Below are 25265 nucleotides of genomic sequence, written 5' to 3'. Positions count from 1 at the left end.
CAAATGGCACAAATGAATTTAACCTGCTTTCCTTCAGTCCCTTCTAAAAATCAATGCTAAAGCCCTCCTTACAAGGGAAATCCAGTATTCCTGGGAAAAAGCACCTCACCATTCCCTCTAATGTCCTCAGCTCACCCTAAAGCTGATATACACCATGGAAGCAGAATATGAACAGAGGTGGGGTCTATTTCTTTATCTCTGCCTCAGTGGTGTTTTAAATGGCAATTTTGGAAAGGAAAATGCAGGGACAGGTCTACTTAGCTTAGTCAAGTGGCGGCTGATGGTGGAAACAATGGGCACACTGAGTCACACCCTTCTCGCTACCTCACGAACTTTGGTAGCGGAGAGGCACTGCTAGGCCCTCCATGGGATCCCTGGACGAGATTCAAGGCGTGGATAAGCCAAGAGCACTGGGGCGGAGCTGGGTCAGTTACCGCAGAAGAAACTGAAGATACTCACGGGGTGGAAGAGAAGGTTCAAACTAACCTATCTCTGAAGTCTCTTTCAGCCCATTCCATTTAAAGACCATGTTCTAGTGACTGGTAGTCTGGCTCATGAACAACTTTCCCAGACCTAGAAGGTCATCAGGTGAACAACAGAGAAAAGGACACAGACTCTAAAGACATAAAGAAGAAAACATGCCCAGCCTGGTGTGGGGAAAGAGCCCCAGAAGGCACCCAGGGTGTCCACTGAGAACTGTCCTGACCACCCCAAAGGTGGGATGTTCTCTGTGCCATGTGTTACCTTGGGAGGACATGGAAGGATCAATGAAGGGATCTTCAAAGAGACAAGCATAAATAAGGAGGGCTGGACACCGTGAGCGCCCCCTGCCCCAGCCCCGGCCAGCTAGAAAACCTTGGGCAATTCTCATCTCCTCTGGGCCTTGATGTCCTCACAGACTTAGCCATTTCCCAGGTCGGCTCCAGCTTTAATGTTCTCAGATCATGTGGGATTTTTCACGACAGTACACCAAACTGTAAGAAACTCAACGGGAACTCTGTCAAAGAGCCTTAGGATTCAGGCCTTGTTGCTGAAGGCAGAGTTCAGAGTCTCTCTGTCTTCCACTACTTCCCTTCCCAGTAAGGATGGGTAGTGGGATATCATTACCTGTTCTGGGGGGGCTGGCCAAGATTAAGGCAGGAAACATGACTTGGGAACAGAGAGGTCAAAGTGGGATTCAGGGGGCTTGACATTCTGGGGTGGGGAATAGTAACAGGTGCTTGAATAGGATTGTTCACACAACCAACGAGCTTTGGGATAATTTAGATACTGAACTTATCAAAACTAGGCATGCTGACTGGATTTACGTAGTTAGCACTTTTTAAATAACCCGTGTCTGCTAAGTTCAGGGTCCATTTTTTGCACACCCATTAATCCAGCTCCATGCTACTGGCAGGAGATAACCTAATATAAGAAAAATACCTGGCTTAAAACCAGTCCGAACACCAGACTAGATGTGACTATTCAGCATTTAGGAACACGTCGAGTTCCACCCACAGCTCCCCGGATGGAGAAGTGGAGATAATCCTGGGCAATATGCAGCTCCAGGCCCAGCACACGAGTGGGCAGTTAACAACGTCTACAGAACTGAACCACACGACTGGAGTATTGGAAGAAGGAGGCAGGCTTCTCCAGCTCTCTCCACTCCTCACCCCTTCCAAAAGACCCCAAGGAGCAGACAAGGATCTTCTGAGAGATAGCAGCCTTTCTACCCTGAGAAAGTACCATGAACTTCTGATGGTCTCTTCCCATATTTCTGAGAAGCAGCATGTGAATGGAACAAGGCAGATGGAGGCAAGGACAACAAAATGGCTGAGACATCACAACTCTTACCACCTAACCTCGAGTTCCCATCTCTGTTCCCAAAATTTCTTGAGGGCAGCCCAGCACTCATTTATATGCAAGAATTCTGAGGTGACCAAGGGCCTCCTACCCATCCCTGTTCTAACCACTGACCCACATGGCATTCAACTGGCTCCACTAACTTACTTCCGGATTGTCTTTCAGGAGAAACCTTTAGATTTTTGTCCAAGTCCAGCCTCACCCACAGCAGTAAATGCCTTCATCCTTATTGGGTAAGGCAGAGCCAGGGATGACCTCATCACAGCAGCAGAGGGAGAGTGGAGAAGGTATCCCCTCTTAGGGCAGGAGGCCTGACGTGCACACACTGGAACCGGGGTGTGTGTGTACCCACTGGGTGCTCACTTTGGGGCTAAAAAGGAGGTTTACCATCAAGCACAGAAGGGAATCATGAATACCTTCTAAATCTGCTAGAATTCTACCTCCCACATTTCCTAACTGGCACCCATTCCCATTTCCGGGTTTGGTGCTAGGGTACAGAACATCACCTCCCTTATGAGCAGGGCCTCTCAGCGAGGCAGGCTATCGCTCAAGGGACCTGTAAACTCATGTCTGCTCCTGTTGCCCTCTTGGATCCTTGACCCCAGAGCAGAAAATCTTGTTCTAAAGCTTGGAAGTGCTCCATGGAAGAGTTATCACAGCCAGCTTTCTCGATGGCTCATGACTGGCAGATTGGCAGTCATGTAGAATGGCAAATTCTACATTCACCTTCAGGTCTCGGGAAGAAACACTCCAACATGCAGACGTGCTCTGGTGCCCAGCTAACAGAAGAGCATCTGCTGGCACCTGAGTGAGCTCACAGATGCTGCAGCTGGACATGGAAGTTACGACCTGCTGGGTTCCAGCCAGGCCCTCAGGCAGTGTCTGACCCTCGCTGCACCCTTGGGGTGAAGGGATGGGAGTCAGAGTTTCTGGATATAGCACTGTGTTGATAAAGACTTCCGAGCTTTCCCTAAATTTCCTCTCACAGGGCTGTGAACATCTACTTCTGCATAGTGTTTACGACATGTGAACCCCCTGGAAGGACGGGAAATTGTCCTCCCCTAAGAAGAGAAGTAAGCAGCAACCAATACAGTCAACAAAACACTTCAGATTTGCAAAAGTATTTTGCCTAATTGGGAATTCTCTCTCCTAAGCTCACAGAGACCAACCTGATCAAAAAGCTGTTTTCCTGTTGTATTTGGCTGGATGGCGAACTCCAGCTCTGCATCCATGGTGGTAACTCGGACGTTGATCTAAAAAACAAACCAAAAGGAATTATACTTAACTGAATGTTCCTTCCTTGTAATAATCTGAGCCTTCCACAAAAACTCAAAGCTACTTAGCAACATGGTTAAGAGTAAATTCCTCACTAGCATCCATTCTCATGCTGTAACACACACACACATACGAGCGCACGTACACACTCATGCACCAAAGCCAGCGGCAGACAGCTGATAAGTCCTAGCACTGCACACAGTGTGGACTGAGATGTATGCCTTCTCGGCTTTAACATATTCACACTTCAGTCTAGGCGGTTTTTCTACAAAAATACTTCGATAACCATTAGTGTATTTTCCCATGTACCAGCTCCTACTGACGCTTCTAACAGCCAAGGAAGCACCAGTGGGCTGGTGAGCCTCCTCAAGAATTCCGACCAAGGCAGCAAGTGAGAGGAGGAGAGAAGGAGCAACATACCAGCACGTTTAGAAACACTGGAAATGAAACAGTGAAAAGAGAAATGGTCATACGACTGAAGATCCATCAAAGAGAATATCTGCAGTAATTTAATGCCAATTATGAAGAAGGTAGTAACCTGGAAAACTGCTTCAGGAATGAAAGACATGACAAGAAAAATGGTATACCCCCCTCACTACAAACCTGTGAGAGCCTGTAGGCAGAGGACATAAGTAAAATGTGGGGATGGATGGATCATGGGATGGTCAGGTCATAAGGAATGGAGGTAGGGGTGAGGAGGGGCCTTCAAGAGGTCTCGAATTCCCATTGAGCTTTTTGTTTTTAAACAATTCACTTCAGGGTAGTTCAAATTTATCACTTGAGAAAATTCGAATTTACTAGCCTACGGAAAACAGAAAAATCTACTTTAAATCACTGTCCCAAAGGAAAACAGCATACCCACTAATGCTTATGATTAAGAAATGTTTGCTTTAAAAAAAAAGAGAGAGAAGAAAAGAAAAAGAAATGTCTGCTTTTAATCATTTTTCAAGTAAAATACGTAAGTAGCAAGACAGACATTTACCCTAAAATCTTCCTGCTTGGATGCAAATATCAAGAGGACAGAGTAACAGGACTAAAACTTAGCTAACAGAGGCCCAAGTGTCCAGCCAGTGCAATACAGACATTGAGCGCCCACATTAGTCCTGACTTCAGAAACAAAATCTGTCTTCATGGATTGTTTCTTCTAACCCTCAAGACTGGTAACTAAGAGATACTTTGAAACAAATACACCCTCTTTTAAAGGTTCTCTGGGTGACAGTAAAGAGAAGTGAGGTATTAATTTTCTAGAATTTCAAGAAAAGTCTCCCCAAACTTTTAAATCTTAAGTTTACAAAGATGAGGCTTATTTTAAATTCTTCAATTATATTAAAATATAAAAACTTCAGTTTCTTTTCTTACGGGCAATAATTTTTTAAAAAAGTCACAAAGTGGCATTTATGAAGCACAAAAGATACAGCTTTCTCAATTATGGTGCCAGATGCACATATTAGAGATGAAAAAGCAGCTCCAGGGGCACCTGGGTGGCTCAGTTGCTGAGTGTAATTCCCAGATCTGATTTGAGGACACATCAGAATTTTTCTTCTTTTCAAAAATGTCACTAAAATTAAAAGTCAAGTTAATTTTATCAATATATGTGTATATTCACATATGGGGTATGCTCTACAATCTTGAGCTAAGAGGCTGAGATGAGCGAAGTCATGAACCTAAACAAGACATGGGAGAGCGGTATGTTGGCGGCCCCGCAGCCAAGCTGCTCTGCGACGGCTGTGCTCGGTCCTGGACTTGTGACTACCCTCACTGTGTTTCTCACAGGGGGCATGATCAGCACTCTAGGCGCAGGTGTTCCTTCTGCAAGACTATCTCAAGTGCATCCCTGGGCCCACCTACTAAATACAGGTGTCCTCAGTCACCAGGGACCTAAAAGTGCCCCCCACCACTTCCATTTCCCTGAGAAGAAGGGAGGTTGCTACCCAGACTAAGGACCACAGCAGGGCACTGCCTTCATCAGAAGCAGGTTGAGGAGTTCCATGTTTGTAAAGCCTGTTAAGATTACTTTCAACTTTATAGATCTTTAATAATGAAATACAGCATAAACTTGTATCAGTGTTTAAAATTAAGCTTTTACTCAGATGACAGGACCATTTATATACATATTTTGGTCCACTTATTCAGGACTTTAAAAGAAATCAGACTTGAGCAATTACGAATCAGAAGAAATCAAAATTGAGCAGTATCTAAATCTCAACTCTCCCTTTTTGAGAGAGAGAGAGAGAGAACACGCGTGAGTGTGCACACGCACTTGCTCTCCAGCACGCTCCCATGAGCAAACAGGGTGGGAAGGGGCAGAGGGAGAGGGAAAGGGAGCATCTGAAGCAGGCAGGCTCCTCGCCCGGAGCAGTGAGCTGAGCTGAAATCAAGAGTTGGACACTTAGCCAACTAAGCCACTCAGGCACCCCCCCCAACTCTCCTTTTAAATTACCTTTGTTTTGAGTTTCCAAGGTAAGCAATTGTTTTGAGACTTGGATGGAAGATGATGCTCGTATCTGCAATGGTGCCCAGAAATACAGTGGGCCTGTTAGGATCCTGCGTGATAAACGGGAGGATGGTCCCACCAAAAACCCAGAGGTCCATGTGCTTAAAGCATACCCCCCTGAACCCCGAACCATGTGCAAAGGCTGAAGAAAAGAACGCATGTTTTGTAATTTTTATTGTCTTGTTATTTGCCCCCAGATCACACTTACCAAAAGTTAACACTTGCTGAAGGTAACAAAATCCCAAAGTAATATGGGGCTACAGGTGTATATACAGAATATGCAGTCAGTCACTGAAATCAAACTCCAAAAGGCAGTGTTTCTGTAAGGCCTGACAAAACACTGAAAACCTTTTAAACATTTTGCTTTGTCTGCGGATGATGATGGTGACTGAGTTTAGTTTTGCTCGCACACCCCCGCTGCACGTGTACATGTACACATACACGCACTCATGCGCTCACAGTTGACAGAGTACACGGTAGTTTAATTCAGGTCTCCTCCACATGCTACCCCAACTGAAGCTAAGATACAAAGCCATATTGAAAGTTCTAACAGAAGGAACCAGACTTAACTGTACCCACTAGGTGTAATGGGAATTCACAAATAAGTCAGATAATGGAGCTAACAACAGATTTTTAAACTCCATAGATTAAAAATAATGAGGTTCCTCATGTTATGTACTATGTCACAATTTTAGAACGAAAATGTCTTAGACCCAAGTCAAAATACTTTAAATAAAGATGCCTGAACCCATGCAGGGAAATGAGATTCTAGTAAGTTTAACGCCTATTTCCCATACTGGCCACATTTGGCAGAAAAATCTTCTTTTTGCCCTAGTAGCCTCGCTTAGTAAGGGAGTTGTGCTTTCATTTCAGGAAGACAGGAGATTTTTCTGACTGCCTAGGGCATCAGTATATGCTGCTGGTCTGTATCTGAGAGAAATGTTTTAAAAACAAAAATTGGAATGAACTTAAGTTTTACTTCTAAAGTAAGAACAAAACCAGTCAGTAAAAATTCTTCAATCTAAGCTAAATGCCACGCATGCTTTTTTTCCATGACCATGACTACCGTTCCCCAATACACACCGCACCTCTAGAGAATGCACAGGTTGATACGGGAGTTTAACACATAAACCTCTTTGCCTTAGTTAATGAAGTTAATGAAAACCTAATTGTAATGTTGTCTCTGTCCTCCTTCTGCTTAATAATCTACTCTTTAAAAAATTCTCTTTGCTGTTCTTACGGATTAGCTCAGATCAAGACTGGGACACCACAAGCCAATGAAGCATAATAGCTTCATTTCACTGTTCCCAGCCTGCCCCAGTTAGTCGGCACCTGGCATGCCTTTGGGGCTCACTCACTCTACAAGGACCAATCAAATACTTACTGGCTGCCCTGGGCACGAGGGAGCCCTGTGACAAAAGGACTCAGACCTCCACTGACCTTCACGCACTTACAACAGAACAAACAGAGTGCGCAGGCATCTAAGAGCCCCCATTCACCATAGTTGTTTCTACACAGGCCCAACTACTAGAACCCCTAGAACAGTCAGCCTTTCAACTACCTGAGCTTCCGGGCCTTAGCCCAAGGATCTGTATTTTTTTAAAGCCATGCAAGTGAGGCCCAGCTGATTTGGGGATCACTGAACGGAGGCAAGAAAACACAGCCAGGGGGCCTGGGTGTGAGAGCTGGTGCTGTAGCCTGAGCACTTCCTCCCCCCAGGCCTCACTCCCTTTAACTGCAAGCCAAGGGTTTGGACGGAAGTCCTGAGGTCCTTCTGCCTCTGACATGCTAGGTCTAGAGTCCAACAGCACAAGGGGAGGTGTGGGGCTGCGATTTAAGCTAGAGCTGTGAGAACAGGCAGGCCCACAACTCCTTCTTAGGGAAGGTGTGGATGGACTGAAGAGATTCATGAGAAAAATAGCCAACTGTGATATTATTAAAAGCTGGCCAGGAGACTGTTTTCATGGGGAAAGGAAAAGCTCACACCTGTCTTCACATTTCCAGGAGGGAAATGCAACTCTCCGGCTGCACACAGAGAAGTACAGGTTTCACTGCTCCAAAGAAATAGGCATCTCTTTTTCCAATAAGAGAATGTAAAGGTACAGGTGTTAAACCATAATCTGTTTTTAAAATAAACTCAGTAACAATTTACTTTTAAACAAAAATAAATCCACTCTCCCCTTTGCTTACTCTCCCCCAAACCTGAGAAATCATGAGCATAGACCTGACAGCACGTAGGGGTCAGGACCCATCTCCTCAGGCATCCCAGCCAATTCCTGCCCAGTGGTCCATCCTGAAGAAAGCCACTTCCCCTCATCTGTAACATCAAGCACTGTAACTGGAAATGTTCTCCCAACTGTAACACTCCATGACTTAAAACTTATCTGAGTGGCTTCTGACACATCCAGCTCAGTGGCTGTGCTCTTCTCTGGAACATCATCTTACCTTCACAGGGAGAGGGACGAAGAGGTGATGATACAAAGGAGGCTATTTTGAGGTCACATAAGTGAAGGTTGATTCTGTTTCCTTTTTCTTTAACAGGAAGATTTTTGAGTGTCTTTGCTGTGTTAATGTCTTTGTCACAAAATCCCAGAATGCTATCCTAGTCAGGATTCCCTGGCACAGAAGTTTCTTCCAATATCCCCAAGGACCAGTAGGGTAGTAGTTTAATTTTATCCAAGTAGTAGTTTAATTTTATCAAAATAGTATCTAAAATGCCTTCTAAGAGTCTGAGAGATGTGTTAAAGAGCTGACAATGAAACACTGTGTTTTACTTCCAACCCATGTGTGACTGCTAAACTTCTGGCTGCCAAATTACCTCCCAGTTCTTTCCCTTGTTTCGGTAAATAAATCAAGCCATGCATTTCTTCCTTTGGGAAGTGCCCATTTCCTCCCAAGACACTTTAAAGAAATGTGGTTTAAGATTACCTCTCCAATCACACTTTTTCCAAATTTAATTCATATTGCATTAAAGACCAGGAAGGAAACATTCAAAAGACAAGTTTCTCCACAAACTTTACAGGCAAATAAGTGGGAAGGTCTCTGAAGAAAAGGCAATCAGACCCAATTTTTGTAGCCAGAATGCGGCAGGGGGAAGTTTAGTGATTGTCCTACATACTTAAGACACAGGAAAACCATTTAAGATAGAAAGGAAAATACAAATGATTGCATATGAATGTTTGAATTTCAGGCAATGGATTCAGTTATAACAGGTTAGTCCCAATACTATCAGACCTGCATTTACTCAAAAATTAGTCTGAGTAGAACTATCCAAGCACCACCAAGATTACATTAAGAGCTTGACCTTTCATAATCACTTAAAAATGTCAATGCTGTTTTCCAACATTCCAGCCCTCTTCCAAAGGTGCCACTTCAGCAACTTCCAACAGCTTTCAAATATTTGGATAAGACCTTTCAAATACTTAGAAATGCTCTGATAGGAAGTAGATAGAGTAAATGTTCTCCCACAAATGGGGGAAGAAGGGGAGTGGGACAAGGAAAAATTCTCACAACAGATAAGTGAGTTTTAACAGTTTTCTGAGATGCTATTTTGGTTTATGTAACTGAATAATTACAGAAACTACCGCATTTTGATTTTCATGTTGAGTCACTATGTGCTTTTTAAAAATTAACATATAATGTATTATTTGCCCTAGGGGTACAGGTCTATGAATCATCAGGCCTGCACTCACCATAGCACATACCCTCCCCAGTGTCTGTCACCCGCCGCCCAGACTTTCCCAGATTAACCTCAATGCCTCCAGAGCCCTGTCCATTGCTGCATAAAGAAACATGGCAATGAAATCTGGTGTCCCTCAGTAAGTTTAGGATATCCAGCCAGGCGCACCTTATAAATTATTCCCTGGGCCTCAGTGCTCGTCTGAGGCAGTGATTTCCAAACCTCAACAAGCAAAAGAATCACCTAAAGAGCTTGTTGACACAGTTTTCTGGGCCCCAGGCCCAGAGAGTCTGACTCAGTAAGCCGGGATGGAGCCCGTAAGTCTATGACTCTACCAAGCTCACAGGTGAGGCCATCCAGGATAGCCATTGCTCATCAGGGGAAGAGATTACTATCCCAAACATTCAAAAAGCCACAATGCCTTTTGGCAAAATTATGCATTTACTGTTACTATTTATAACCCATTATGTGAAAATATCTTTACTAAATTTTCATTCACTAGAACTAGAAGTAGAGTTGCAAACTTATGCTTGCATATCCCATATACTCCATATCCCAACAGATGGACCCCTATCTGGAAGTCCCTCTGGATCCTGATCTTATCTTTAAGATAAAAATCAAGTCATTATAAATGAGACTCCAACTCAATAAATCCTAATATCAGCTATGACATGCACGGTCATTTTTCACAAGGACTAGCTAACAAATAACCAACCTCTGTAAAACATTACCATTAACTTAGCAAACCTTCACCAGCTTAGCACAGAAATGCAGACGCGTGAATTCAGCCAAGGGAAGCAAAGGTGGAAAACCACAAAGGCAAGTGGATGTTACTGTTCAGCTCTTCTCCCTCCACATCATAGGTTCTTTTTAGGGGGTCAAAGTAAAGGCTACTATTTAAAAGAAACTTTGTTTATACCGATGAAGTAAAATGTTTGTCTTAGTTAAAAGGGCATTGCTGCTCCCAGTAACAATGTTTATATAAACAACAAAATTATACAGGAGTAGTTGCCACCGAAAATCCATTGACCATATTTTACACTGTTCTAGTTTCTAATAAGCATATAATTTAGAAGATCCCAACTTTTATTCAAGGAAGATAGTCCAGAAGCCACCTTGTTGTTGTACGCCATTCTTCTTCTTCTTCTTCTTCTTTTTTTTTTTTAAGATTTTATTTATTTACTTGACAGAGAGAGATCACAAGTAGACAGAGAGGCAGGCAGAGAGAGAGGGAAGCAGGCTCCCCGCTGAGCAGAGAGCCCGATGCGGGCCTCGATCCCAGGACCCTGAGATCATGACCTGAGCCGAAGGCAGCAGCTTAACCCACTGAGCCACCCAGGCGCCCTGTACGCCATTCTTCTAAGAATAAAGAGGCCAAAAGGAAAACCGACATGTTACTTTGGGAAGGTATGTACCAAAATAGAAAAACATTACTGCACAGAGAGAGGACAAATACAATAGAAACGAGGTCCTTAAAATACGATTTTGCATTAAATGGAGTAAAGGCCACGGTGATCTGATTGATACTGCACTGGCACAAACACTAAACCACGCATGGTTCCCCAGCCAGAGCAGGGCAAGCAGGGCTCCCTCCTTAAACATTCCCACCACCAGCAGGAGCCATGTGTCACCACATGCCCAGAGCTGGCTGGGCTCAAAGTTTAAAATTCCAGAAATACATGGCTAAGTGTTGGCTTGAAACACCAGACTTCTTGAGGCTTACTGACCTTTAGAGAACATGGAAATAACAGTATAAATACTCTCACTAATAAGATACCGCTAATGGCAAACCTGTAAATCTATGGATAATGACTTACAACATTGCTCTTCTTTTCTTTCAAGCTCCTCTGTATCTTACATTTAAACTACAGCCAATCACATCACTTTCTACACTCTTCTCTTTCAAGATTAAAGAAACTGGGAGTGGTGGTGAGCAAACTGTCTTGACTGTTAGGCGCAGGAAAATTTTCACAGCCAAAGGAAACTGGTCACCTAGTTTGCAAATGTAAAAGTCTGGAATTAATTAGAACAAATACGGTCAGGCAGTTCAGTAAAAATACTGTGTATTACCATTTTGTCTATAGCACCACAAACCACTCAAGACAGATGGGTAGGATAAATATAAAGCTCACATTCTGATAAAGTTTTCAGAGAGTTACACAAAACTAGGACAATCCACTAGCTCTTTATGACCCAGTAACAGGAATAATAAAATCATCAAATGTTAGGGCTGACAAGAGTCCACTTGTGACAGGTGATAACCACTATACAGCACTTCTACAGAGTTCAAAGTGCTGACCCACAGTTCTCAGTAACTCCTATACCCTTCTCAGGAATCATGGATGGGTGGTCCCACTATTCCTGGGAGTATGAAGTACTGAAAGTCAGAGGACTGGGTGATGCTGCTGGTGGCTGTTCTCTGTCTCCTGGTGCCCATCACACAGCTCCAGATACTCCATTCCTGGTGATGGTGGTCACTCTGCCAGCAGGACAATTCAAACTTGGCTACCTGTGGGCTGATGCTAACAGTTAATGGAACACTGAGAATGTCCTACAGGGAATATCTATCAAGACACCAAATGAACCTGCCACAATCTAGTGGCTTTGGCTGGGTCATTATCCTTCTGAATTAAAGCAATCCAGTGCCCTCCCCTCCTATTCCTTCTAGGGGTATAAAAAAGCAGTCACTAGTCAGTGTTTGCCCACGTGAAGAAGTAAGGTCATAACCAGAATTCAATGACAAATGAGCTACCTCAGCTCCATTCTAAACCAAGTAGCTATCAGTTGAGCTTCTCAGTGCACGTTAAGCACAGTCTTTAGTTTTACGAAACATTGGTTTAAATTTTAACATGGAAATATGGGAGTGGGTATGCCAGTCCCCTACCTCCTACTCCAAGAGCGATGTGACACCATGGGGTGGGCACCTACCTCATTTCAACAAAGAATTCAGTATCACTTTAAGGAATTTTGACAGTAACTTAACCATAAAAGTCAGCACTACATACCCCTCACCTTTCTAAACTCTCTTAAAGTTAAATTCTCAATGTGCAGTGGACAATAATAGGGCAGGGTACTGGGTACCTGGGTAGCTCAGTCAGTTAAGCAGCTGCCTTTGGCTCAGGTCAGGCTCCCTGATCAGTGGGGAGTCTGCTTCTCCCTCTCCCTCTGCCCACCCCCCCCCCCCGCTCATGGGCTCGCGGGTGCATGTGCATACACCATGATCTCATAAGTAAATATATATATATATATATATATATATATATATATATATATGTATATATATATATATATATGGCAGGGCATTGACATAAAAGCTGGGTCTTGGGATTTCCAAACAAGTTCCAGGTATCTATGTGTTATATTTTGTATCATTTTTATGTAATATAAATGTAGAGTCTATTAAGTTGACAACTCAAGTCGTGACAAGGTCCAACTATTTTGTAGGCTGATTCTAATGGATACTGCTTAGTGAGAGGGGAAAAGTCATCCTCATCTAACCACTTCCCTTTTTTTTTTTTTTTTAAAGATTTTTAATTTATTTCAGAGAGAGAAAGAGGGAGTGCACAGGGCAGGGGATGGGGTGGTGAAGGGGAGAAAGGAAAGCAAGTTCCCCACTGAACAGGGAGCCCCCATGTGGGGCTAGATCCCAAGGCCCTGGGATCATGCCCAGAGCCAGGGGCAGACGCCTAACCAACTGAGCCACCAGGGTGTCCCTAACCACTTTCTTTTAAAGGCCGAGGAAACTGGTCTAGAAAGGTATATGCAGCCACCTCAACTTCTGATAATCAGCTACTAAAAATATTTGTTTGTATTTATATGGCTCTTAAATTCTTAAAGTTGTATCTTTCAATGTAAGTCAGTGGTTTTAAATTCTGAACTGAAAAGCTGGTTCCAAATTCCCAAGTAAAAGTATAGATATACAAAGAGCCCAGTTCAACTAATATCCATCCTATAATTTCAGGACTCATGGCTCTTTCTGCCTCTAAAAGTAAGTCACTTCCTACTCCCAGACCCACTTCCTGCCAGGCAGGACTGTGGACAAAAAGCAGACAAACCAATCCTGTTTGTAGTCATTATAACCAGAGCAAATCACAACCTCAGAGCCAGAAAGGAACATTTTCTGAGCAGCCGCATTTAAAAAAGGTCAGTTCCCCCTACTTGAAAAGTGGGCTGGGAACATTTTGTGCTGAGCCCTCGCCACTGTTCACAGGCTCAGGAACAGCTTCTAGAAAAGAGGGAACTGAGGCAGAAAGAAATAGCCTTCCAGACATCTAACATATGAAAGGGTCATCACTCTCACCCAAGTTCTATCTATGCTACAGAGGCATACTGGGGATCAGCCAAGGGCATTTAAATCGTATTCCTCATACCCACTAGCTGTGCATTTTAAAAACTTTTTTGGTGAGAGTCTGTTAGGTAGGAACCAACTTTATACTAGTAATGACATACGCTGTATGTGTAGATTTAATATGGGCATGAAACTAACTATGATGCTTTGACACCTGACTTAGGAGAGGGGAAGAACCAATCAAAGAAATGTCACATTCCACAAAGAAATGACTTCTTTCCAGAAACATGGATGCTGTCTATACGTTTCTTTTCTCCCAACTCCAAGGTCTCTTTCTCTTTAGCTTACTAGGCTTGTGAAGTCTTGATTCTGTAACATGTGATTTCAGTTTTGCTCAATGTGTCTTACATACTATACTTCAGCACCAATTTAGTTCACTGAAAAGGGAGGTTAGTTATAGCCACAAATTTAGGATTCCGTAAAAGACAAAATGAATAGAGCCAAGATGGCTATCACCTGCTGCAATGATTTTTTAATTCTAGGCTCACAGAATACAGGAAATTAAAGGCCTGTGGATTAGACTTCACTACCCACCTGGAATGTACTGTTTTCTTTGTAAAGTTAGAAGTCCCTGAAGGGTTTTTCCTTTCTAACCTGGTGGGAGGGGAAAGACTATCAAAGAATGGAAATGTCCATTCATTAAGATAAGTCATACCTTAAATCTTCTGCCATTTCTTTGATTAATCTTTGTCCCTGGTTAAGATCACATGTGCAGTAGGGGTTCCTGGCTGGCTCAGTCCCTAGAGTGTGCAAGTTGACCTCGGGGTTGTGAGTTTGAGCCCCACCTTGGGGGTAGAGATTTAAAAATAAAAAACCTTAAAAAAAATATCACATGCATACTGTGTTAACATAATTTCTCCTGTAACACTGGCTTTTCACATCTTGGAAAATAGAGAGCAAGACCCCAGAAGTTCAAAAACAAAACAAAAAAAATCCAAACTAAATCAGTAAGCTTACAAAATTCGCTTACAGAAGCAAACTTCAAAAGAAGTTATTTTAAACAGCCCAGGGTTTCTGAAATTATACTAAGTCAAAAACAAAACAAAACAAAAACAAACTCTCAATTTATACTTGGTTGAAATCCAGGATGTCAGATCCAGGCACATAATTAGTAGGCGTGAGGGCGGGGGGCTCCCTTGACAGCCCCCCCACCCTGCTCAGGCAGCTCAGGTTTGCAGCACTTATGTCCGCACCCCTCCCTCCCACCCACCCTCGGACCTAGCCCCAGCACAGAAGGCATGCCAGCCTCGAGTCGGCACAAAACCCTGCTCCAGAATGCCCCACGCTTTGTTACGCTCACTTCCAATTTTCAGCTCCGCAAGAGCTGCCATTGAGGCAATGACCTATTTCCAGTCGGGGCATGAGGGCTCTGAACAAGTGTGTCCCCCCCCCCCCGCCCGCCAAATTCCCCGCCAAGATCGTGGGAATACAGAGTAACAGTGCAACTAGCTGGGAACAAAGAGTTCTGTGTGTTTTCCAATCAACTGCAATTTTTACTGGAGGTCCCCTTGAATAAAATATGCATACGGGAGGCGAGAAGGTCCAATCTGGGGTTAAATCAGGCACGCATCTGTTTGGAACACTGAAGCTCTCCCAAGAAATGTCTACTGGGAGATCCGTGGAGAGCAGTCAGCAGGGCCCTGGGAGGACTCTCAGGCCCCCTACCTCCCCCACCGCAATCCAGACCCCAGGGCAGACATGTCCCTGCCCACTTGCCCTCCCGCCACACTCAAGCGTTTGGCCATTTGGGAAAATAAGAGCATCTTTCCCTTTCACCCCTATAATGTGCTTTTAAAAAACAAACTTTACTTTGTAAAATGTGGAACATTCACAAAAGTAGAGAGGACACCCCACCCCTGCTTTCACCCAGCTGGATGCCTAACATTCTTGATTCATCTATTTTTACCACCAGTTTAAAAAACATACATATATAAACACGTATAAAATTAAATATATTTAAATAAATATATAAATTTATACTTACATAAATTTGTATCATTTTTGATGGTGTATTTTAGGCTGCCACAGGATTTCAACTGCAAAAACTTCAATACATAGTCCTAAAGAACTCTTGAGTACATGTGTATGTTACACACCCACCATACCACTATCGTTTTAATATTTAAAATCCAATGGATATTCAGTTATCCCCCACCATCTCAAAAAAAAATCTTTTTACAGTTGAATCGTTCAAATTGTGTCATGCCCTCTGCAGCCTTGTCATCTCACTGTGATTTCCTAACTGCCCTGTTTGGCCAGTTTCTTAACAAACATCAAGTTTTCCCCACACTATCTCCCCATCTAAGTCCCACTTAAGAGTCTCACCCAAATAGCAATGTATTAGGTAAGTAAGCAAGTACCTGAACAACAAGAAGCAGCATCTGTAATTACTTAACCAAGGCAATGAAACACCTCGACAAAAATACTATACTAGTATACATAATGCATTTTCATAAATAAGAGGTGGTTCCAATATAGTATTTATGTTCTAAGCTTTTAACGAGTGATTTGTGGTTCAATTTTCTCTTTAAGAACATAATGAGGGGCACCTGGGTGGCTCAGTGTGTTAAGCCGCTGCTTTCAGCTGAGGTCATGGTCTCAGGGTTCTGGGACCCAGCCCTGCATCAGGCTCTCTGCTCAGCAGGGAGCCTGCTTCCCCCCTCCCTCTGCCTGCCTCTCTGCCTACTTGTAATCTCTGTCAAATACATAAATCTTTAAAAAAACAACAAAAGAAACACAAAAAAAACAAGCAAGCAAACATAATGAAGATGGCCAGATCTCCTTCTAAGATATATAAGAAAATCTATACAGGTAGTAATGTGCAATAGCCAAAATATTATTCAAAAAAATTAATTGCCCTGAACCTCAATGCCTGAGAATGATGGGAGAATCTATGTGGTTATGGCAAATGAGGACTTACGGCAAATATCTAAAAAGATATTTCTTAGAGAAATATCTTGGCTCACTGTCCAATACAAGTGATTTACCAAAGAACAAAAACAAAGCAAACCACACTCTGCCCAGTGGTTTTAAATCTTTATACAACAAAGAGTGAGAGAATGAAAAGTTCCTCCATCTCTTGGCAAAGCCTGGATGGAAAGCAACAGCAGTGCTGCTGTCACTCCCAGGCTTTACTAGGGATGTGTTTACCAGTGTACCTCCAGGGGCTAAGATGCTGGTACACGGTAGGTACTCTATCTGTTCACGAACAAATGAATGTTAGAGAAGGATGGGAGTGATGTTCCATGTGGTAGCAAAAGGACAAAAAAGCAAGGTAAATTCTATTGTAGTTTTAGGTAAGTCAGAAAAAGAAAAAGCCCATTATGAGACAAAAGCTTTTTTTTTTTCTTTAAAGATATTATTTATTTGACAGACAGAGATCACAAGCAGGCAGAGAGGCAGGCAGAGAGTGAAGAGGAAGCAGGCTCCCAGCCAAGCAAAGAGGCTGATGGTGGGGCTTGATCCCAGAACCCTGAGATCATGACCCAAGCTGAAGGCAAAGGCTTTAACCCACTGAGCCACCCAGGCGCCCCGAAACAAAAGCTTTTAATCACATTAGAATTTAGTAGTGATGATAAGTAGACTCCCTCTACATGTACTCTGTCCTCTGTGGTGACAGAGGAGAGTCAGTGCTCGTGCTAGGCACAGGGCCAGGAGCTTTCAGTGCTGCGCTGTCCTGCCTGGCCTCAGCAGAACCTTTGTGGCTGATCCCCTGAACAGAGTTTCACAGGTGAGGGGCAGGCACAGGGAGGTTGAGAAGCTTGCCCCAGAATACCCTCTAAGAGGCAGGAATGCTTACATATCAATAAAGCCGTAATTTAATAAAGCCAATAAAGCAAGAACCAAAAGTTTGTTCTTGAAGCCAGTAATGGCTTTTTTTTTTTTTTCAACCACTCTGCATCTCACTTTGTGGCCAGGAAAGAAGCAAGAAATAAAAACAAACAAAAAACCCCACAGGGCGCCTGGTAGCTCAGTGGGTTAAGCCTCTGCCTTCAGCTCCGGTCATGATCTCAGGGTCCTGGGATCAAGTCCTGCGATCAGACTCTTTGCTTAGCTGGGAGCCTGCTTCCCCCTCTTTCTCTGCCTGCCTCTCTGCCTACTTGTGACCTCTCTATCAAATAAATAAATGAAATCTTAAAAAAAAAAACCCCACAAGATCAAACCTAAGTATCTAACATTAACAGGTAGAACTAGGTTCTACTCAGTAAACAAAGCAGGGTAAATAAAGGGTGCACAGTGAAAGGGGTTCTATTTCAGATGGAGTGGTCTAAATTAGGTACTGAACTATAAAACCATCTGCAGTCAGAAATTCATACACAGAATATAGGTCAAAAGTTAATTTCAAATTGCCAGTGATAAACAATTCATTTATATAACCTTTGCCTTTCAACTCAAATATCAGATACAAATTGCTTTGTTTTACCAGGTGCCAGAAATCTGTCATTATACAATGGCTTAGCAAATGTGACACAAGATACTACCATTTTCTCTATAAATTAAGACCTGCTCAAGCACCAACCTTGCTTAACATATTACCTCAACACCAACCATGCCTGCTCCTAGGTGATGATAGCCTTCCCAATGCATATCCAGGTATATATATTATCATCATATAGTATATTATTATGGATATAATATATACCCATATATATAATATGGATAACATATTTAACAATAATTATTTTTATTCTAAAAGGTGTTGCCAAAATTTTTCTGTGAAGGGCCAGATAAATATTTTAGGCATTGGGGACCACTGTGTGTCCGTTGCATATTATTGTTATTTTGTTTTAAACAACCCTTTAGAAATGTAAAACTCGGGCGCCTGGGTGGCTCAGTGGGTTGGGCCGCTGCTTTCGGCTCAGGTCATGATCTCAGAGTCCTGGGATCGAGTCCCGCATCGGGCTCTCAGCAGGGAGCCTGCTTCCCTCTCTCTCTCTCTCTGCCTGCCTCTCTATCTACTTGTGATTTCTCTCTGTCAAATAAATAAATAAATAAATAAATAAATAAATAAATAAATAAGAAATGTAAAACTCATTCCTAGCTGGGAGACCCTACAAAAACACGTCACAGTTAGATTTGACCTTGGCCTATATACCATCCTTAAGTAAAAACAATTATTTACAATACTATCTGATGACAATTTTTTGATAGAGACAGTCCAAATCTGACCTTTAGGAAAAAACAGGATGGCAAAGAGTCTTCTAAGTTAACCAAAGGTAAGCAAAATCTGCTATACTTGCTATTACACAGGCTGGTCCTTCGGTGCTATCTATTCCTTTTTGTAATCAGTAAGTTAGGTCAAGGTCAGAAAATTTTCATTTTGCTTTTAAGGTTTGTTTTATCAAATACATTACATTAAAAATGTAATTATTATGTCAATGCAGTCCCCCTGTTCTTTAAACCAGTACTGCCATTTATCTATAGGTATTAAGAGGAGCCTAAAAGAATGGACTGTGACTCACAAAGGGAAACAGAACCGCCCACTGACTGCTGTGACCTTAAACACCCTTCTGCTCTTGGGCACTTGTGAGCTCCTATGCAACCCTCAACACCTATGAAGCAGGAGCTCACTGGCTGGGAAGCCTTCCCCAGTTCTCCAGGGCACACTTTAATCTTCTTTCCTATGTACCTGTTATCATAATTTTTATACTGCATTATAATTCTTTGCTAACATATCTTGATTCCCCTATTAGACTGAGAATTCCTTAATGGCAACAATGTATCTTACTTACTTTTACAGTTTCAGCCCCTAGAATGTAATGGCATAAAACAGGGCTTCAATGAGTAAGGAAGGAGCCCATATTCATTCCAATGGATGAGGAATTCTGACAACTAGAAGGAAGAGAGGATGAGAAAAAAAAGTGTGTTCCCTTTCACTAAATAAACAAAATATTTCACATTGCTGTTTTACTTAGGCCTAGGGACAAACTCTACCTGGTTAATAGCAACTTGGAAACTAAAACCTTTCGTTTTAGCTATCTGTTACACTGACACGTTTGTAAAGCAAGTTTCCAGGGAAAAAAATGTACACAACACACACACAAAGCAGATAGCATCTGGAGAAATTATTTGGATTTCGGACACAAGCTTTTTGTCTGTTTATGTTATGCAGAATTCTTTTCACTTAAAAACTTTACTCTCATTTTACAGATGACAAAACTGAGGTTCTTAGAAGCTAAATGGCTTGCCAAAATACAGGTTAAATACTAAATTATCAAACTATTCTTTACATTTTTATTTGGGAAAATTATATACACTAAATATTCAGTATTTTTAGTCAAAAGTCTCTAAGTCACATTATAGCATAATTTTTTTCCTTAAAAACAAAAAAACAAGGGACGCCTGGGTGGCTCAGCTGGTTAAGCGGCTGCCTTCGGCTCAGGTCATGATCCCAGCGTCCTGGGATCGAGTCCCGCATCGGGCTCCTTGCTCAGCCGGGAGCCTGCTTCTCCCTCTGCCTCTGCCTACCACTCTGTCTGCTTGTGCTCACTCTCGCTCCTCTCTCTCTCTGACAAATAAGTAAATAAATAAAATCTTAAAAAAAACAAAAACAAAAACAAACAAACAAAAAAAACAAAATACACACAACACAACTAGGGTGCCTGGCTGGCTCAGTCAGAGGAGCACCTGACTCCTGATCTCAGAGTCCTGAGTTAGAGCTCCATGTTAGGTATAGAGATTACTAAATAAATTTACCGAAGTCTAGAGTAACAGCTTTATTCCTGGGGCACCTGGGCAGCTCAGTAGTTAAGCGTCTGCCTTCAGCTCAGGTCATGGTCCCCAGGACTCCCTGCTCAGTAGGGGGGTATGCTTCTCTCACTTCCCCACCTCCCCCACCCCCCGGACCCCATGTTCTCTCTCTCAACTAAATAAAATCTTTTTTAAAGATTCATGTCACAGGCATGGATGGTAAGTCTCTTAGAAGGTAAATAATGCAACCTTCTGGGCTCTCCAATAAATATTCCATATTTAATTAGTAGTGGCAACCACACATTTAGTGCTTAAATCAAAAACTAACTTCGGGGGGGCGGGGGTAGTGCCTGGGTGACTCCTGGTTTTGGCTTAAGTTGTGATCTCAGGCTCATGAGACCGGACCCTCAGTTTAGGCTCCTCGCTGGGCATGGAGCCCAATTTAAAAAATGAAACAAAACAAAATAACAAAAAGCAAAATGAACGAAAAACACTAATTGGAGTAGCTGGGGACTCCCACGTGTAGTTACTAATGAAATAAAATATAAAGGCATATTCAAAATGCATTCATTGATTTTGAAAGCAGACTGAGTTTTACTCTCCAGATTAAAGGTGAAATGTCTGAATACTATAAGAAAGCAGGCATATATATTGAATCATCCTAAAAATCTTCAAGTTGTCAAAGATACCCATAAGTTTAAATAAAATAAAGAAAAATAATTATAATTCAGTAAGAAGAGTAATATTGTTTTCCTTTCCCCAATTTTAAGTATTCATAAATTGATTAAAATTTTTGTTACAAATCACATTACTACTTAGGACGGTAACTACCAAGAGAGGCCAGCGAGGAAGAACGGGAGAGAGAGGAATGAGGAATGGCATCTCTTTCTTCCCTGCTATTTAACGGAAAATGGCTGCCTCTTTTTTCCCTTTAAAAACAAAGACAGCCAAAATTTGAAAGCCCCCTGATCACTGCCAAATTAAGCTCTGCAACTGGACTCCTGCAGAGAAGAACTCAAATCAGAGATTCAATCAGACATCTTAGCTCCCTGTCTTTCCGGAGTTCGGTATCTATTCAGCTCTCTTCTTCATCCCCACCCCAGCCACATTCCAAATACCAACGACGGCCCCAGCACCCACGGCACTGAAATTGACCTTTAAGAAGGTGGCTGAATATCCCCTCCCAAGCCTGCAAGAACACTGGCCTGAATGGATGCTCTGGAATCACACTGGAGTTTGCTGCCCCCTAAACTACACCATGGGCTCTGGCCTCTGCTCACATACAACCAGTATCAACCCCATTAGGAGGGTCTCACTGTACTGTTGGGGTTCTAAGGAAAAGAATATATAAACTGCTCCTTTCTTATGAAATCAGAAGTTCCCAAAGTCTGAGGGCACATCAGTACCATCTGGGGAGCTTAATGAAAGTACAGGGGCCCAATATACTTGGCCCTGGAGATGGGGATTTAGTAGTACTATGAAGGACCCAGGGATCTTTAGGTCTCCAGATAATTACGTATGCCACTGTTTGAGAACACAGCACTAAATTAATCCTAACTTTGAATTTAATGTGTGTATAGTGTACATACATACTCAAAAGAAACCTAAGAAGCTGCTGGATTACTTTTAGTTCAAGTGGATTTAAAAAATACTGTGGTTTAAGAAAAATACTGATATTTACGTATATTTTAGGAGGTAGTAGTTATAATAATGAAAGAAGAACTCCTTCCATCGATTATAGTTACAAATTTGTCAGCAGGTACAAACCAAACTCTCAACCCTCCCTCTCACACTTGGTCCTTTTCCAGGTTCCTTATCTCAGTGAATGGCACTACCATCCATGCAGTTATGCAAGCCAGGCGCCAGAAATCAGCTTTATACTGCCCTCTGCTCCCCCCCTCCCCGCACCCAATCCATCACCAAGTCCTGTCAAAGGGCTCCCAAACACATCCCACTTCTCTCCATTTACCTCACACTGCCTTGGGTCCATGCTATTACCACCTCTCGCCTGGGCTACTCCAACAGTCTTCGCCTGCACCTTCACCCTCCTGCTGATTCTCATGTTGCAGCTGCAGTGGCCTTTCAAAACCCAAATCTGATCAGGCCACTTCCTTCCAATCAAAAACATTCAGTGCTTCCGCCTGAGCTAAGTCCTGAAAATGCCTTCTTATGGCTTACTAGGCTCTGTACAATTAGCTTCTAATTTTCCTCTCCAGCCATACTCATCCTCATTGGGAACCCTGAACTCCTCCTCCCCCTTCCACCTCAGGACCACTGCACAAGTCATTCCCTGTGGCTGGTAGGCTCCTTACCACCCTCCTTCACCTAGCTAAGGACCCTTCATTCCTTGCATTGCTCTGAACAGTCATCACCTCCTGGAGGTGCCTTCCTGTCCTCCTTGATAAACACTCCCCCACAAGCCATTATATACACTCAAGTTATTCTAGCATTACTGTCCGCCTCACCAGACTGTAAATCCATGAGCGAGTATCTCTGTGTCTACTCGTCTTGGTGGCCTCAACATCTAGCAGAGTAACACATAACTGCCTATTGAGCTAATGGAGAAATGTACAAAAAGACTCACTGTGCTTGACACAGTGTGATGATGACAAATGACTAATTCTAGCCAGCACTTCTTACCACCACATGGGAAAATTTTAGCTAACTCACCATCTGCCCATGGTAAAGAAGGAGGGATACACAGAAAATATATCCCATGTATCCCCTCAAATGAAGCGAGGAGGATTGGAAAATGTATCAGTATATTCAGTAAACCCTGTGCCTATTAAAATATTTAGTGAATATTAATTATCTCATGTAACATTATAAATGAGATACTGCCAACAGTCCCATCTTACTGACAAGCAACTTACACAAGAAGCTAAGAAACAAGGACTTATTCCACACTGGGTATATATACCCAAGAGAAAAATTAAATGGAAAATGCTATATATCCCCATAGAGGCAAGGTAATCTCGGAAATTATCTTAAAATTTTGGCACAGGACAGAATTTTGAACATGCTTTCACAGTTTTCCTACTGAAGGGAAAATCTGCTTTTGTATTAACAACTTCCGTATCAAAACTTTAGAAATGAACAGCTATGGCATCTGCCAGTGTTGCTTAAGGCAGTTCAGCTCTAAGCTCAGAAAAGATTTAAGAGAGCTTGGCCTTGCATCATTCCTAAGCCTGACTGCTGTGGTTTTCCTTTCTACCGCCCCATGCCTCCTTCCTATCACGATGAAGAAAGCAAGTGTGGTGGTTAAGAAGAGAGGAGGAAGGGGGACCACAAGAGAGGAGGTTACCCCTGGCTGAACCACAGGCACAGGGCTGCTTCCTGAGCCAGCTCCCTGCACAAACCTCATGCCTCTCCCCCAGGTGAAGACTCACAAGGCCAAAAAATTAGCTGAGCAGAGGGTGTGGCGTCTTCTGGACCTCAAACCATCCTCCGTGGAAGTCTACAAGCCACACGTTGAGTAGAGCCCCAAAGCAATTGTGGGAAAAGTAAAACCAGACAATAGTACCTTCCTTGGAGCGCCCAAGCTGATCAAATCCTACCCACAGCCCTCCAGCAAAACTCAGCTGAAGGCTACCTTCTCAATAAAGTTCACCCATTTCCCCATCAGATGGTTTTCTTCCCATCGTGTTGCACTTGACCTAAGCTTCTTTCCCTCTTTGGTGGCACTCAGAGTCTCCCAGCTATTATTTCAGCATTCGCATGTGTCCTGGCTCAGGTTCCAGACCTTAAGACCTTCCCCCGACCCCCAAACCAAGCATGGTCTCACCCAACCACACCCTGCAATGCAGCTTGCAGGACAGATGCTTGCTGAGTGAATGAACGCTCAATCTTTCTAACAAGTGGTGATTCGAGAAGCAGTATTAAGAGAAAAAACGAATATTATTTCATTTACGCTGTTTTATAAAGGAAGTTGTCCTCTGATACAGTAGATACCAATCAAAAATACTTTGCCTGCCGAACTCAAGGGATCAGGTGGAAGCCCAAAACCCCAACTATTCAAATATATCTATCTTCATACATACCATTAAAATATACCTGCCATAAGAAATAAAGAGAGCCCTAAAAAGGAGGAAATTCTAACACCTCCTACAACACAGATGAACCCTGAGGACATTATACCAAGTGAAATAAGCCAGTCTCGAAAAGGACACATATTGTGTGATTCCACTTACATGAAGGACTTGAGTAGTCAAAATCTGAGAGACAGGAAGTCAAAGGGTGGGTGCCAGGGACTGGTGAGTTAGTGTTTAATAGGTAGAAAGTTTCAGTTTCAAAAGATCAAACAGCTGTAGAGCGGGGTGGTGGTGGTGAATGTACTTAATGCCACTAAACAGTACACTTAAAAACGGTTAAGATAGTAAATTGTGTATTATGTACATTTTAGTACAATAAAAGTAACAGTTCATTTTGAAAAATGAAAAAGAAAAAAAGTGACAGGAAACTGGTTTACTGCCTTTTTTCTCAAGGTAGGATCTTAAAAGCTGAACTCTGCTTCTTTTCCTTTAGTGAAATAAAGAAAACCAGACCTACAGTAATGTCTTCACTGGCATTCTGCAAAAGGCTGCATGGGACGGTACCCTGAGGGAGTGGCTGCATTTACACCAGTTTTCTATCACAGGTATCATAAAGCCTGGGTGCCTTGTACTAGTTTGAAAAAAGAATTTTGTGCAGGAAAAAAATTTTCTGCATCATGAGTGAATCATCTTAATTATATAATTTAGGCAAAAACTCTATTGGCTTCTGAATCTGACAGTTTAGGAACACGGAAATGTATTTAACCTAACAGTAAAGGCTTGATTCATCAAGAACTCCTTTTAGAGAATCTACAATTTACTGGGAACAAATGCACTGACTACAGAACCGACTTGCTTGAAAAACTGGAATTCCGTATGTGTCTTTTATTGCAATTTTTACTGAAT

General features: G+C 42.6%; 1 protein-coding gene across 2 annotated transcripts in view; it reads right to left on the bottom strand.

Annotated features, from left to right (window-relative positions):
• Positions 1 to 25265, bottom strand: part of EZR (ezrin) — a 48624-nt gene that overhangs the window by 21274 nt on the left and 2085 nt on the right. The window contains exon 3 of one of the 2 annotated variants that reach the window (XM_059176639.1): positions 3012 to 3095. In XM_059176639.1, the coding sequence (XP_059032622.1) occupies positions 3012 to 3095 (84 nt within the window). Of the gene's footprint in view, positions 1 to 3011; positions 3096 to 25265 lie in introns of those variants that run through there. The other variant, XM_059176640.1, reaches the window with a different exon arrangement.

The sequence above is a fragment of the Mustela lutreola genome, chromosome 6 (genome assembly GCF_030435805.1).
Source record: "Mustela lutreola isolate mMusLut2 chromosome 6, mMusLut2.pri, whole genome shotgun sequence".
NCBI classification, from domain to species: Eukaryota; Metazoa; Chordata; class Mammalia; order Carnivora; family Mustelidae; genus Mustela; species Mustela lutreola.
This window is presented reverse-complemented; position numbering and strand designations above follow the sequence as displayed.